This window comes from Theropithecus gelada, chromosome 11 (genome assembly GCF_003255815.1).
Source record: "Theropithecus gelada isolate Dixy chromosome 11, Tgel_1.0, whole genome shotgun sequence".
NCBI classification, from domain to species: Eukaryota; Metazoa; Chordata; class Mammalia; order Primates; family Cercopithecidae; genus Theropithecus; species Theropithecus gelada.
Window position 1 is genome coordinate 65,171,667 of NC_037679.1, and position 15,202 is coordinate 65,186,868.

The 15,202-nt window shown below is 45.7% G+C and overlaps 1 protein-coding gene across 1 annotated transcript in view; it reads right to left on the bottom strand.

Moving 5' to 3' along the window:
- The window catches only part of NUAK1 (NUAK family kinase 1), a 76,576-nt gene that overhangs the window by 23,534 nt on the left and 37,840 nt on the right, over positions 1–15,202 (bottom strand). Inside the window, exon 3 of the mRNA XM_025403421.1 lies at positions 535–686. Within this exon, the coding sequence (XP_025259206.1) occupies positions 535–686 (152 nt within the window). The remainder of the gene's footprint in view (positions 1–534; positions 687–15,202) is intronic.

The window sequence follows — 15,202 nt, forward strand, 5'->3', positions numbered from 1 at the left end:
CTCAATGTCCAACAATCAAGAATCACAAAGAATATTTAATAATATAGGAAAACATTTAGATCAAAGTATTAAGTAAAAAAGCATGACACAAACGATGTAAAATTGAATCCAGTGTGGTACCCTAGATTGGATGCTGGAACAGAAAAAGGTCATTGGTGTCTCCATTTTGACAAACGTATCACAGATATGTAAGATGTTAATATTAGGGTAAACTGAGTGACGCATAGATGGGAACTCTCTGTACTACCTTTGAAACCTTCCTGTAAATCTAAAATTATTCAAAATTAAAAGTTTGCCTAAAAAAAAAAATGTGAGAAGGAGGAGGAAGAAAACTGAAAAGAAACAAGTGAAAATGTCAAAAATGGGTTATCCCTGGATTCCAGAATCGTGGGTGATGGTAATTTTCTTGTTTCTAGTTCATAAATTCTCCATACACGTTGCCATGAACAGATATCACTTTCATAACAGGAAAAAAATCATGCAGTGCCATAAAACCCATCTATGGCCAAAGCTGCGGGCCAGTCGCAGCCGTACCTTGTGACAATAGTGCACGGCGGAGACGATCTGCCGGAAGAAGTGCCGGGTCTCCCTCTCACTGAGGCGCCGCCGCTCACTGATGTAATCGTACAGCTCCCCTTTGCTTGCATATTCCATGATGATCACAATCTTATCTTTGTTCTCAAACACTGCAGAGGGAAAACAGCAATACACAAACACCCTGTTTAGCCAACAAGCTCACTTATGCTACAGAGAATGCGAGAGAGGACAACGGAGACGTCGCCAGGCAGAGGACCAATCAGTCAATTCAGCATCACGAGGCACTGGGTGTGCTGTCCCGCCAGGTGGGCAATGGTGTGTGTCACCGCCATTGTTCCTGGACACGCCTTTGTCATGCTAAGGGAAATGTGGTTCTCTTTTCTGAGGACCCCACTCTCCTTGTAAGATCATTCTCACAACCCTCTCCCGGAACGGCTCTCCTGTAGACAGAATAATGGGTAACAATAAACACTACTAATAATTTATTAACCATTGGATATAGACCAGGTACCCAGTCCTGATAGAGCTACTCTGACCCCAAAATGGGTGCTCAATCTTGTCTCTTTATAACTTGTCTCTTTATAACTTCCCATCTCAGGCAAATAAAACCCAAAGCTTTTAATGTGGCCCACCAAGTTGTGCACGATCCCATGGGCCCCTCTCAGCCCTACTACACATTCATTCCATGTATTTGTTTATTCTGTCTCCCCCAGTCAAATGTAAAAGGGGGTTATCCAGTTTCACTCACTGGTGTATCCTCAGCAGCCAGAACAGTATTTGGCACATAGTAACATAGTAGGAGCTCAGTTAATATTTATTAAATGAGTAAACTCAAACTACATAAAGGCATTTTTGAACATTAATAATAAATAACAATATAGCACTTACTATGCACCAAATTTGTGTGTAAGGTTTTAAGTACCTCACGTGTACTGACTCGTTTAAACCCTACAACAAACGATCAGGGAAATATCTGTAATTTTACTGTTTGAAAGATGAAGACACTGAGTCCTACAGAGGTTAAGAATCTGGCACAGCCTGCAACCAAGCAGTTTGGCTTCAAAGATCAAGTGCAGAGCCATTAGATGGATGGCCTCCCAAAGAGCTGGCTGGAATCAGCAAGGCTCTGGCCCCCAGCATGGATGGGGAACTAACGCCGCAGCCTTCAGGGCTGCTGCTACTGTCATCTCAAGCCGGCTCCCTGCCACCAGTTCCAGCCCCTTCTCACTCAACCTCCACACCACCAAGGAAACAGTCTCCCCAAATGCTTGTAAACGCTTCTTTCTCTCCAACTCTGATGCTCTCTAGCTGTGATGTTCAAAGACAGGGTTCCAGGCAGATGGCCAGGGACCCATGCATGGAGGCAGGGAGAAGGGAGGCCACAAATGACAGGCTGTCCAAAGCCACTCCATTGCCACCTGTTTCATACTTTGGACTTTCACATAAGATGTCCTTTGAGCAAGGATAAAATAAGCAATATTTGTTTTGAAATCCATCATCACTCTTAAGGGATATAGTACAAAAACCTTTGCAGGGTACCCAAGACCCTCCCTGAAGGTCCCCTGCCTACCTCCCTCCATCTCATCCACTTTTCTAACATTTCCATCAGGCCCCCTATGCCCAGCACCCTAATTCATTAGCCAAGAATGTGCTCATACGTGGTTTCCACAGCACCCCTCCCACTGCACTAGTCAATACTTGCCTCATAGCACATGCAAACTGTGCTATGGTTTATTTCCTGGTTTACATATCCATGTCCTCTGCCTAGATGGACGGAGCTAAAAACTATAGTGTTGAAATGAGATACTCCTAGAGCTGTGTGATTCTAGGGATGTTGCTTGCCCTCTCTGGGCCTCAGTTTAGTCAACTATAAAACATGAATAATATTAGCAAGTATTTAGAACTGCTGGGAGGACTTCCTGATATCAGGTATGTTCAATGTTTACAAGGCCTTTCCCTTACAGCACTCAATAATGTTAGCTAGTATTGTTGCTATCAATACTAATTCATCCCCAGAGCCTAGCACCAAGGCAGACACACATTCAGTGAAGAACTGAGTTAACCTGGAACCTATCCTAGGCCTGGGTTCCCTGTCCTCCCATACCTTGTTGCTGGCTGCTAGAAGCTCAGACCCCTCCAGTTCCTTTTTGGCTCCTTCAAGTCCAGCCAAACCTCCCTGATAAAATGAAGGGGAAGGAGGAGGGTAGGGAGGAGGAGGAGAGAACATCCAGATAAAATTGGCTGCTCCAGCGTCTGCTGGCCTCGGTGTACCCTGCAGCTTTGGCTCCTGCCAGGGATTTCAGCCTGTTGTGCACTTTTCATTAACAATAAACTCTGGAAACTGGAAACATCCCGACTGCCTCGGGATGCATGGCTCAGGCCCCAAAAACGAAAGAGTGATAGGCCCTGGAGAGGGCAGCGGGTTTTCTAATTTTAAAAAGAAGGGATGTAGGAAGAAGGAAAGTACTTTGACAGATAAACAAACAAGAAACCTCATACCCCAAAGAGTCTGGTGCATCTTTAAGGGAGCCAAAGCCTCTGGCCCTTCAGTGACTATCGGGAGGTGTGGACCACTCGCCTCACACAGGCAGAAGGGCTGTTTCAACGGCTGGATTCTTCCCTCTCCAACTGACTGATTTGGTATCAAGGAGACATAAACACAATTCGGCACAATACAGTCCAATACACCAGATATTTTACTAAGCAGCTTCCATCAATAAGTCCTACTGATCCTGTCTCTACAATATATCCCGAGTCCAGCCGGGCACGGTGGCTCATGCCTGTAATCCCAGCACTTTGGGAGGCTGAAGCAGGTGGATCACTTGAGGCCAGAAGTTACCAGACTGGCCAACATGGTGAAACCCCATCTCTACAAAAAATATAAAAAATTAGCCAGGCGTGGTGGCAGGTGCCTGTAATCCCAGTTACTGGGGAGGCTGAGGCAGGAGAATAGTTTGAACCCTGGAGGTGGAGGTTGCAGTGAGCCGAGATCACACCACTGCACTCCAGCCTAGACAACTGAGTGAGATTTCATCTCAAAAATAAAATAAAGTGTATCACAGATCTGTCTACCTGTCTCACCTCCAAAGACACCCCTTACCCCCATCCTTACTGGTTGCCAGCCTTTCACACTTGCCTCCCTGCTGACTGCATTTGGAGGGGTCAAGAAATAGTTCCAAATGCATATTCCATGGGGTACTCATTCTGCAAGCTGTCTTGAAGAAGAAAAGAATTCCACGGTCAAACACAAGCCAAACGTCAATACTTGATTGTCCTTGGAGAACCTGGTTTCCTTAACTCAGTTGATTGGGCCATTTCAGTCCTCCAATTGGCATCCAGAAGAACTAATATGGAGCCAGTTCGGAAAGCACTGGATGAATGAGATGATATCCGAGGGACAAAACTGGCCCCTCGCTCTTAGGCAGGGCCAGTGAGCAAGGTGGTCAGAGAACTGTCCAGGCGGCCAGGCCTGGCTCTGGGACACCATCCCCCAGTTCCTCATAGGGAGCAGCCCATGTCTGCCACTTTAAATTAACTGAGAGCAAACAAGATTCCTAGACTTCAAGCCTCAGTGTTTCATCAAGCAGGCTGGGGGTGTTACAGATGAAGCTTCTTGAAGGCTTTCTTAGTAACAGCAAAATTTGCTGTAGGCAAGCACCACGTGCAGGCACCACGCTAACAAGCATTCTGCATGAATTACATCATAAGGATTTGGTACTATGAGGATCCCCGTTTTACAGATGAGAACACCCGGGGACAAGGTGAATAATAATTCCCGTAACTACAAGGAGTACGAGGCACAGCCAGCACTGCGCCCAGCAGTCTGACTGCTGCCCCCAAGCTCTCAGCCACTCCATTACTACTCATCTATCTCAACCCCTCTGACCCTCGGCCTCCTCATCAGTCCAATGAGACTAGTAATTTCCTCACAGGTCTCTCGCCCTCAGCACGGTGCCTCGGCCAGTGCTCAACAAATGGAAGCTGTTCTCACAATTACTTCATCAGCCACTTAGGCAGCTCTAGCAAAACAAAACCCTAACACTTTCCTCTCCCTGCTGGCATCGCTCTTTAAAACATGTTGTGGCTGCCGCAGAATCACAGCATTTTCGAGCAGGAAAGGACCTTAGAGAGCGGGTGTTATTTTTCCAGAATAGTCTAGGATTTATAATGCATAAGAGCAAGGCCTTGGGAATTAATACTGAAGAATGAGCAGCTTCCGCACCCTTGGCCCAACGCTCCTTTGCCCATGCTTAAGGTCACTATCTACAAGGTGACAGGGATACTCTTGGCCATTCTTCTAGCAAAAAACGGCTGCTTCCCTTGGGCACTTTTACAACTGGTTATTTATAAGCCCAGAAATCTTGTCTGTGTTTATGTTATTAGTCACTAAGCAAAAGCTTATTTTCCACCAGTTGGGAAGGGTTTCCTTTCTGAAAAATGAAAGCCTGTGTCTCTTGGCCAGACAGTTTTACCCAGAAGCCTGGTGGCTCCAGAATGGTAAGGAAAACTATGGCCCTTGACATGCCAGGCCTACCAGGAAAATTAAATCCCTGAATAGAAACTTAGCTCAGCCTGAGTCAGCCCACAGCACTGGGGCCATGGCCAGGTGGTGCAGAGCCTGGATTTAGCACAGCAGAAAGCACCTACTATGCAGATGGCACTGGGGATACCGAAAGAAGACTGTTCCCAGTTTGGAGGGGAAGGAAAGGCAGGCCAGGTAGAAGGGTCAGCAAGAGGAAGGGAACAGAGCAGAAACAGAAGCACCAGCAACTGGCAGGGCCAGGGACTAGGAGGAGAGAAAGAAGAGGGCGATGAATAAAGCACAAGAACTTGAAGGCCCAGAGGGAGCTGCAGGTGAGCCACACAGGCAACCAAACATCGCCGAGAACAATCCAAGAGACAGGAGCAAGGCACAGGACAGCATCCAGGATCCTGGACCTACGAAATTGTTCAGGGCTCAATTTTTTCCAGGAGACTTCCCAGACAGGGATCTCTCCTACCCTAGAACGCTTGTAATAAGAATAGTTAACATTTATTGAACAGTTACTACATGTCATGGATTAAAACATTTATTCCTCACAACAATCTTATGAGATAGGGATCCATATTATCCCTACTTTATAAATAGGGAACCAAGCCAGGCATGGTGGCTCACACCTGTAATCTCAGCACTTTGGGAGGCCGAGATGGGAGGATTGCTTGAGGCTGGGAGCTTGAGATCAACCTGGTCAACATAGTGAGACCTCATCTCTAAAACAAAAAATAAAATAAAATAAATAAATAGGGCACCAGCACTCACATCAAGAAACAATATTGCCAGCCCCCTGCAAGCACTCCTGCCATGTCCTCTTTCTGTCATTAATCATCTCCCCAAAGATACAGATACACCAATACCATGAATATAAGGAACATGAACCAAAATCATAGATGAGTTTTGAAGTTCTAAAAAATGGAATCATAGCCAGGAGCGGTGGCTCAAGGCTGTGATCCCAGCACTTTGGGATGCTGAGGCGGGTGGATCACGAGGTCAGGAGACCGAGACCAGCCTAGCCAACATAGTGAAACCCCATCTCTACTAAATACACAAAAAATTAGCTGGGCGTGGTGGCAGGCACCTGTAATCCCAGCTACTCGGGAGGTTGAGGGACAAGAATCGCTTCAACCCAGGAGGAGGAGGTTGCAGTGAGCCTGCCTGGTGACACAGTGAGACTCTGTCTCAAAAAAAAAAAAAAAAAAAGGAATCATGTAGTATATTTCCTTTGTCATTAATTCAATATGTTTGTGAGAATAATCTATGTTGCTCAATGTCGTCAAAGATTGTTCATTCTCATTGCTCTAGAGTACTCCATTATGTGAATGTATCGTGTGGTTTATTTATCCATTCTACTGTTGATAGACATTTGGGCTGTCTCCAGTTGAGGCTTGTTATGAATAGTATTGCTATGGATATCCTTGTGCATGTCTTTTGATGCATATCTGTATGCATTTTTGTTGGGTAGATACCCAGTAAGATTGGATGGCAAATTTGTGCAACTCAAAAGCAAATGTTCCTGCCACGACTCTCCACCCCCTTCCTCCATCATCCAGTTCTGCTTTTTGCATTACATCCAATAAAGGTTCTCCTTCATTAAATGGAGCCAATCTCACCGATTTTTCTGAAACAGCTTTATTATCAGCCTATTTGAGGCATCCATCTGAGTATTTTGCTACGTGTCAAAGGGAATATAAAAGAGGAGAAGGCACAGTCATTACCCCTAAGGAGTTGCTTTCAAGTTGGAAACGACCAGTACTTAAAAAATAATTCAAGAGCTAACCTGTACAGTACAGACTTTAAGTACCTGGACAATCAGAAAGATCAGTGAGGTCACCCAGAAGGAACCTGAAAAGATTTCTAGAAAAAGCAGGCATGGAACTGAACCACCCAAAAATGACTCGGGTTTTGCTTTTGAGATAGTTTCACCATTGTTTCAACATATCCTAAAATACCCGAACTCTCCTTTTTCTTCAACTGTTCCACAAGCAGGCCTTCCTTCTTCCCAAACACCAACTTAAATTATTTTTCTTGTTTGCTGTTTATTTTCCATTTCAAAGGAGAGTAGGGATTGGTTGCTATAGCAACAGCTACTTCTCCACATTAATCCTGAATTTCATCAGATGTTCGGTTTGACAGTCCCGTTCTGTCCTCTGATCATTTGGCTTTCACAACCAGGCTAATGACCCAGCTCCCAGAGATTGCCTCCTGCAGCTCTCGAGGTTAATAACACAACGTGTAGAACTTGAGAAAATGTGCTCAAGTCAATAAAAACAGTGCTCTGGTCTGAGGGAAACGCTGATGGGTGAGGAGATCCTGGGATTTTAAGCATCCACTGCCCATGTGGCAGCAGAATACACTGGGCCGTTTTGGAAGAAAGAGGCCTGGAAAGCAGAGAGGATGAGGACCAATTTACAGGATGTGCCAGGAAGGGTGGGCTTTTAAAAAGGGAGAATTTCTTTCTGTAACCTCCAGGGAGGAAGAGTCCTTTGTTGAGTTTTTTGGTTAGTTGGTTGGCTGGTTTTCCTGTTCGTCTGTTGAGACAGGGTCTTGCTTTGTCACACAGGTGGGAGTGCAGTGGCAAGATCTCGGCTGACTGCAACCTCCGCCTCCCAGGCTTAAGTGATCCTCCTGTCTCAGTCTCCCAAGTAGCTAGGACCACAGGCACACACCACCACTCCTGGCTAATCTTTGTAATTTTTTAATTATTTATTATTTTTTTTTTTTTTGCTGGAGACATGGTTTTGCCAGGTAGCCCAGGCTGCTCTCAAACACCTGAACTCAAGCCATCGGCCCACCTCGGCCTCCCAAAATGCTGGGATTACAGGTGTGAGCCTCTGCACCCAGCCCATCTGTTGATTTTAATAAAAAAGGCCTAGGGCCTAGGAGTGGCCCCATGAGAATTCTCTTCACACCTTTGCCTTCTATCAGCTCCGTCTCCTAGGTGGCATCCAGGGTGCTGCCATTTCTTCCACGGCACTGCCTCCCTAGGCAGCAGCGTTTTTGTCATTTTCCCAAAATCTCAGACCAAAGTACCTTTCCAGTCCTCATGGGTGCTCTTTTATTAAAGGTCAGGACAATCCTCACAGAAAGTAGCTTATTTTTCACTTCAAAAATGAAGTGATCTTTTCTTTGAAAGGACTGTCTGCAAACCAACTGAGTCATTTAGTCAATACAAGATTCGTTCTTCAAAACTTTCCACCCTAGAAGTCAATTTCAAACACCTCGTGGGCTCACGGCTTCACTAAATGGTCCTCTGATCTCTTGAATCTGAAAGCCCAGAGCAGTGAGGATGAGAAATGTAAACTGGCATCTCCCTGTCAATAAATTGGTCTGAGTTGATTCAGTGCAGTTCCTGGTTTGCATAACAAAAGGCTTTTTTGTTAACTCACTGTCTTTTCTTGAACCAAAACTCTTTCTAGATGTTGGCTGGCATGCCCAAAGAGAACCACAGCCAACGAGGCCACCCACGGCCAGACGTGGACTCCACGGAAGGCAGAAGAAATGGTAAGAAAGTGTAGAAGCCACCTGCAGAAGAGGGGATGCAGAAGCCTTGCCAAGACCCATCCATGCCTGCTATGATTAATAGTGCCAATGGGGCCCAATATCCAATCCTAGGAAGGCAGGGGACGTGGTCAGGATAGAGACAGAAGTTGTGTGGGAGAGGGGACTTGACAACACCATGCTGGACAAGCCACTGGACTCCACCCTTCTTCCACAATCATCCCTGGGGAGCATTTCTAGAAACCAAGAAAGACCCTAAGGTGGAAATGGGCTCTATCAGCCATCACCACAGGCTCATGATACACACTCAATATCACACACGCACTCCAGAGCCTCCCTGATCATTCCCTCTATTGCTCTGTCTCAGCCTTTGTGTCATACACAACACACACACACCACTCTCTCTCTCTCTCTCTCAAAAAAAACACAACTCACTCACACAATCCTGAATGTAGAAAGCCCCGGCAATTGATCAGAACCTCTCACAACTACCCCCAGAAAGAAGCAAGGGTTCTTGTACTTGATGCCGTGAACTTCTGAAAAAGCATGCTCCCCAGTTCTGGCAGTGATGGGGATAGAAATACCTTTGTGAAGAGAGCCTTAGTCTTCCACCCCTGGAAACCCTGGCAGAGGGCTCTGATACAGGGGTTCATCTCACCCTCACCACCTCACCAAGGTGGAAAGGCCAGGCCCGTGGTCATCACACCTCTGGCTCCAGCCACTTCCCAGTTGGGTGACCTTGGCAAGTTACTTAGCCTTTCTGTACCGCAGGCTCTTCCTCTGCTAAAACGAAGCCTCTACCTTACGCCTCATAGTAAGTATTATCACACCACACGGCAGCAAGTGTAAGCAGAAGTGTTAGCTGTTCCGACTCAGCAGCAAAGGGGAACTAAGGAAGACATCAAATCCAGAATTATGGGTATGCAGTGGCAGAGTCCACACCCAAGGCTGCATTCGTGCCCTTGAGGTATGTGTGTGATGGGCTGGAGGTGGAGGAATGGCAGAAATAGTGAATGAACACTTAAAGACATCGGAGGATTCGAGTGCCCCCCAGTAAAAGCTGAGGTGAAGGCAAACCTAGCTCTCTTCCATTCTTTGGTCCCTAGGGCCATTCCAAGCATGGGTGTCAATCTCTGAGCCATACCTACCAGAGGCACCTGCTGTCAGAAGTCATGGCAGGGAGCACAAATTCCCCAAATCAAAAAAAATCCCAGACTCTGTAGGTTAAAAGTTACAGTTCATCTAATCTGACCCCCCCTTTCAATATCCAAATCCCCGCTGTTATACATGGCCATTGTGGAGGCCCCTCTTCTGTGCTCTGTGAGCCTTCCCAAATGCATGCTGGTGACTGTCTGTGCAAATTAAGAAAGCTATCCCAGTTCATTCCGAAAGACTCCATAGTAAAGGGCAATCGAGTTTTTTTTTTTTTTCTTTAAACATTAGGTGCCAAGTAAAAGGGGCATTATTTAAGGCACTGGAAAACTGAATTCCAGGAAACCCAGGAGGGCGAGGCAGGACAGCCTGGGAGTAGCGTTAGTTTGTAGCTGTTTTGTTTCTGATCTCCAGCCTCTAGAAAAATGACTTGGGTGTAATCAAAAGAAAACAATGAAAATAATAACTTGAAGGTCAAATAGCTAACTTAATAGGAAACTCATTAGAAACGTGGCTGGACAGGCTCACAGCTGAAGCGCTCGTTCACATGATTACACGTGAAGAGAACTCTCCGGTGCTGTGTTACGAACAGGGGCGAGTCCTCAGTTCGGATCCAGTCTGCAGGGACTTCATGTGGAACTTGTGAATCTGGCAGCAGAGGGAGTGTGTTAAAATGCTCAATGATTTGCCATGGGTTCAAAAGAGTAAACACAAGCATAATACACTACTTTGCCAAGTTCAACAAACCGTTTCATGGGGCTCTGAGTCTCTGATGAGGGCAGCAACCCAACAGCTAAGTACACCCAAGCCCGAACGTATCACTCACTGCTCACTGGTGACTGCCGCCAGACACACGTTCTTCCCTGGAATTCACTGATGATAAGTGATCAGACCAAGACAGGTTTCCAGAGCAGGGCTCATTTTCTCTTTGTTGCAGGAGTAAGCCTGTATTTCTCAGCCTGGTCCATTACACTGGAATATTTGCGGGTGAGACCCAGGCATCACCATTTTTTACAAACTCCTCATGAGATTTTAATATGCCTCCATCGTTCAGAATCACTGACAGGCAAGCTGGCCTCAATCTTCTCTTCTCCAACCTCCCAACAGAAGTTTCTACCCCAGCCAGAAAGGACATCTCACTGATCCCTAGATATGACATCAGGAATAATCAATTCCATTTCTTGAGCATGGCCCTGGCACGGTGCTTAGCAATTTTATTCACTAGCTCATTTAATCCTACATTATCTATAGAGTAGCTAGCTACTGGTCCCATTTTATAGACAGGGAAACAGCCTCAGAAAGCTTAGTCACTAGCCCAAGGTCACACAGCAGTAACTGGCAGTGCAATTGGCTCATCTGAATCCCAGCCTACGTGGATGACAAATTTACACTCTTGCCCTACTATTAGGTTGGTGCAGAAGTGATTGCGGTTTTCACCATTACTTTAATGAATGGTACCCGAAACAAAAGTGTTAATAGAACAGTACCTGGAACAAAAGTGCTCAATACATTTTTGTAAAACACATGAATGATTCAAAGACTAAATAAGCAAAGGAATGAATGAGAACAGTGGGTAATGTTAAGCATCATTGATCTTGTTAGATCAATTCAGCCACTCTCTGCCTTCAAAACAAACTAAATCAGGACCTGCTTGCAAATCTTCCTGGCTGAGAACCCTGGAGTAGCACAGTTGTGTCTGAGAAGAGAAACATAAACTGCTTGTAAGTATTTCCAAATAACTGATGCTAGAAATACAGCCCTGTTTTTGTTTCTAAGGAAACAAGAATCAATTATTTGGAAGGTTTTGCTTCTAACCTTCTATGGAGGGGTTTTTCTAGCACAGTGGGGTTGTCAAATTTGGGTGTACATCAGAGCCACCTGGAGGGCTAATGATTACTCTGGGTGCTGGAACCCACCCTCAGGGTTTCCAGTTTAGCAGGTCTGGGGCAGACTCCAGCTGGTCCGAGACTGCCCTTTGAGAACTGCTGCTTAAATGCATTATTAAGCAGTTTACCAGGGTCCTGCCATTCTCAAGAGGTGATTTTCCAGGGGCACAGGATGGAGCAGCAACACTTTCTGATTCCAGGACCTGTGCTGGGGTCTGCAGAAACATCTTACACAAGCTCCACTGCCCCTGGCCACAAGCTGGAGGTCAGAGTGGGGGGTGGGGGCAATGCCGTGTACAATAAGGAATACAGGCTTTTCCACAGCCCTTGTCTCTTGATTTCTCTTCTGCTTCTCTGGATTTTTAGAGCAGTGATTTTCGCCAAGAGTGATATCTCCCCCCAGAAAGACCTATCCAAACCTCAGGGAGCACAGGTAGCTTGCAAAAGCATATTGTAGTGCAATTTCTCTAGTAAGATGAGAGGAGCTTTTAACTGATAGTGCACTCATCCAAAGTGTCTTCATGGTGGGAATTCAGAGAATATTTGAGAATACAGACTTATTATAACTTATCTTCTCATGGGCAGGATGCTTAAGGCTCACAGGGTGGGGGCATGAGATTCAAATGCTTATCAAAGGACGCGTTTGTCTATTTCGTTTCTTTTCAAGTTGGAGAAACACTTTCAACGGATGAGAGATCACAGTTAACAAATGCCAAAGAGGCTTCCAACTTTGTCCCAGAAACCCAGGATCACCCTTACCTAAAATAGGAGAAGTGATGAAAGGGTTGGCCAGTTCCAGTGTATCACAATGCAAAGAACCCATAAAGAGATGCAATCTTGCATGGCCAAGAGGAGAGATTTCCAGAAACCAAAACCAAGGGTGTCAAAGGGAAGTCACAGGCCGAATCTCCCCCACCCCTCCACCCACCTTTTCAATTTTATATACCGGACTGTTACCAGATGGGATGCTAAAGATGTTTGTTCTCAGTGGTTTTGCAGATCGGGTCTCCTAGGCTTTCAAAGGGGAAGTGGGGGTGAGACAGCATGCCTTTGATGTTTGAACTTCGGTCCTGAAATCAGAACCTCAGGCAAAAGCTGTTTTTATCTCTTCCATCCTAGGCAACCCAGTTGAAAGCTCCAGTGGGTACTTCCTTTTCAGCTGTTTTTTCCATATTGTCAATTACCTCCCTGCTGAGAGAATGGAATTCCTTTGACTGGAAACAGGGGTCCCCCTTTGAGATGGTGCCAGAGATTTCTTTCTTTTCTCTTGATTAGGCTCCCCTCGGTATCACACACTGAAAAGCGTAGGTCTATCCTCTTTTATTTACTTAGCATTAGAAGGCAGTTATGTTTGTATTTACACAGAGTTGACAAATTTGAGGGTTAATCACCTTCACCCACGGGTCAATAGGAGAGTTAACTCCAGGGTTTGGTTCAAGAAAGATACATTTGAAAGGAATTATTTTTGAGATTTGGTGAGCAGCAGAGTTGCTTCAGTGAAGTCACAGATTTTACGGGCCTGTGGGTATTGTGATTATATAAAAATCAAATTTTCATGGTGTTCTGCAGTTTAGAAAACACTTGACCTATGAGTTTAACATAATTGAACCCCAACCTTCTTCCTCAGATGCTGGCAGAAGTATTTTCTAAAATGCCTACAAAGCTAGGATTTAATGCTGTCAGATATGTAAGACTGCAACCTCTATGAAGACTGGGAATTCTCCATATCACAGGGTCTAGAATAATACTTCCTTCCAATTAGCGGTCTCTGCAGACCACCAAATGACCTGGTTAGTATCGGGAGCACCGAGTTCTGAGTGTCGCTGCCTGGGTTCAACTCTCGGATCCACCACTTATTAGTTGGTAACCTTAGAAAATGGACTTTGCCCCTAAAGCTGAATTTTCCTTACCAAAAAATAGGGATCTTAACGTTTCATATTTCCCAGATACAAGGGTTAAACGAGATAGTACATGCACACCTCCTAGCCCAAGGTAAACACTCAATAACTCCTTGCTATTACTAGTACTATTTTATTTTATTTGTTTTTGTGAGATAGGGTCTCACTCTGTCACCCAGGCTGGAATGCAGTGGCACAAACTTGGCTCTTCACTGAAACCTCTGCCTCCCAGGTTCAAGCGATTCTCCCACCTTAACCTCCTGAGTAGCTGGGACTACAGGCATGTGCCACCACATCCAGCTAATTTTTTGTATTTTTGGTAGAGACGGGGTTTTACCATGTTGCCCAGGCTGGTCTCAAACTCTTGAGCTCAAGTGAGGCCAGAGGATCCACCAAAAATACCTCACTTGAGCTCAAGAGTTCGAGACCAGCCTGGGCAACATGATGAAACCCCATCTCTACCAACATGACCTCCAGAGTGCTGGGATTACCGGCGTGAGCCACCACGCCCAGCCTTAGTATTATTTTAAAATGTAAATCAAAAAACGCTACTTCCTCCTTTCTAGCAGTTTCCCATCATTCCTTATAAAGAATCCACACTCCTTCCTGTGGCCAGTGTGGTCCAGATCTAGCCTTCTCCACCTCCTTCTCCTGTTACCCTCCTCCTCACCCCTGCAAACCTCCCAGATCCTTTGTCCCTTCTACCCATACCAGTGCCTTCTCTCCTCTGAGCATTTGCGCATGCTGTTCCCTTTGTATGGAATTCCCAGGACTCTGAAGGGCTTAGTCTCTGCTTCATTCAGGTCTTCACTCAATAACCACTTACTCAAAAGTCTTTCAGCTCAAGACTCAGTTCGAAAGGGACCGCCTAGTCTGTTCACTTTGGTGACTCTCCATCTCCTCTCCTTGAATGGCAGCTCCAAGAAGGACAGGAGCTTGTTTTGTTGGCCCCTGTATTCCTAGTGCCTAGAATAGGGCCTGGCACATAGTAAGCACTTTATTAGCATTTTTATTAATGAATAAGTCACGTTTTCTCTAGAACTGGTATTTCAATATCACCGGTGAGTACAGCTTAAGATGATGGCTCCCTTTCATTAAAACCCACACTTTCTAAACATACAGGGTTAGGCACATCATTGCGTTGTCATGTTGCTATTGTTGTTTTGTAGATGTTGTTGTTGCTGCTGTCACTATGTGTGTGCACATTTGGCTCTTTATTTTAATCATAAAGATCTTTGCTAAAGAAGACATTGGCAAGTTCTTTTACAGCTTCTACTCCTTTGGCTGGTATCCGAATAGCCACTTTGGTGCCTTAGCATCCATTTCTTTCTAAGCAAATTAATGCATTTCTGCACCAAGCTAAGGCTCTTGATTGGCCTGTCAACCAATCGGCTTTCGGAGAGAAGGTTCCCCTCTCATTCTGTGAGTAGCAGGAAGACCAGCAGATGGGCTCACAGACTCGGGTCCCACCACCACTGTTGCCACCCTTCTTGCCCCTACCACACCTCCGGGTTGCAGCAGGGGCAGGCAGGGGCAGAATGGAAAAGGCCAGGCTGAGGTGGCCTGCAGAGCCAGCAAAAGAAGACACAGGATCAGAAATACAGGGATGAGACAAGGCAGAGCAAGAAAACAAAGGGGACCAGGAGACCCATCACGTAGCCATGACACCCAGCATGAAGAGCTGAACTGCATCC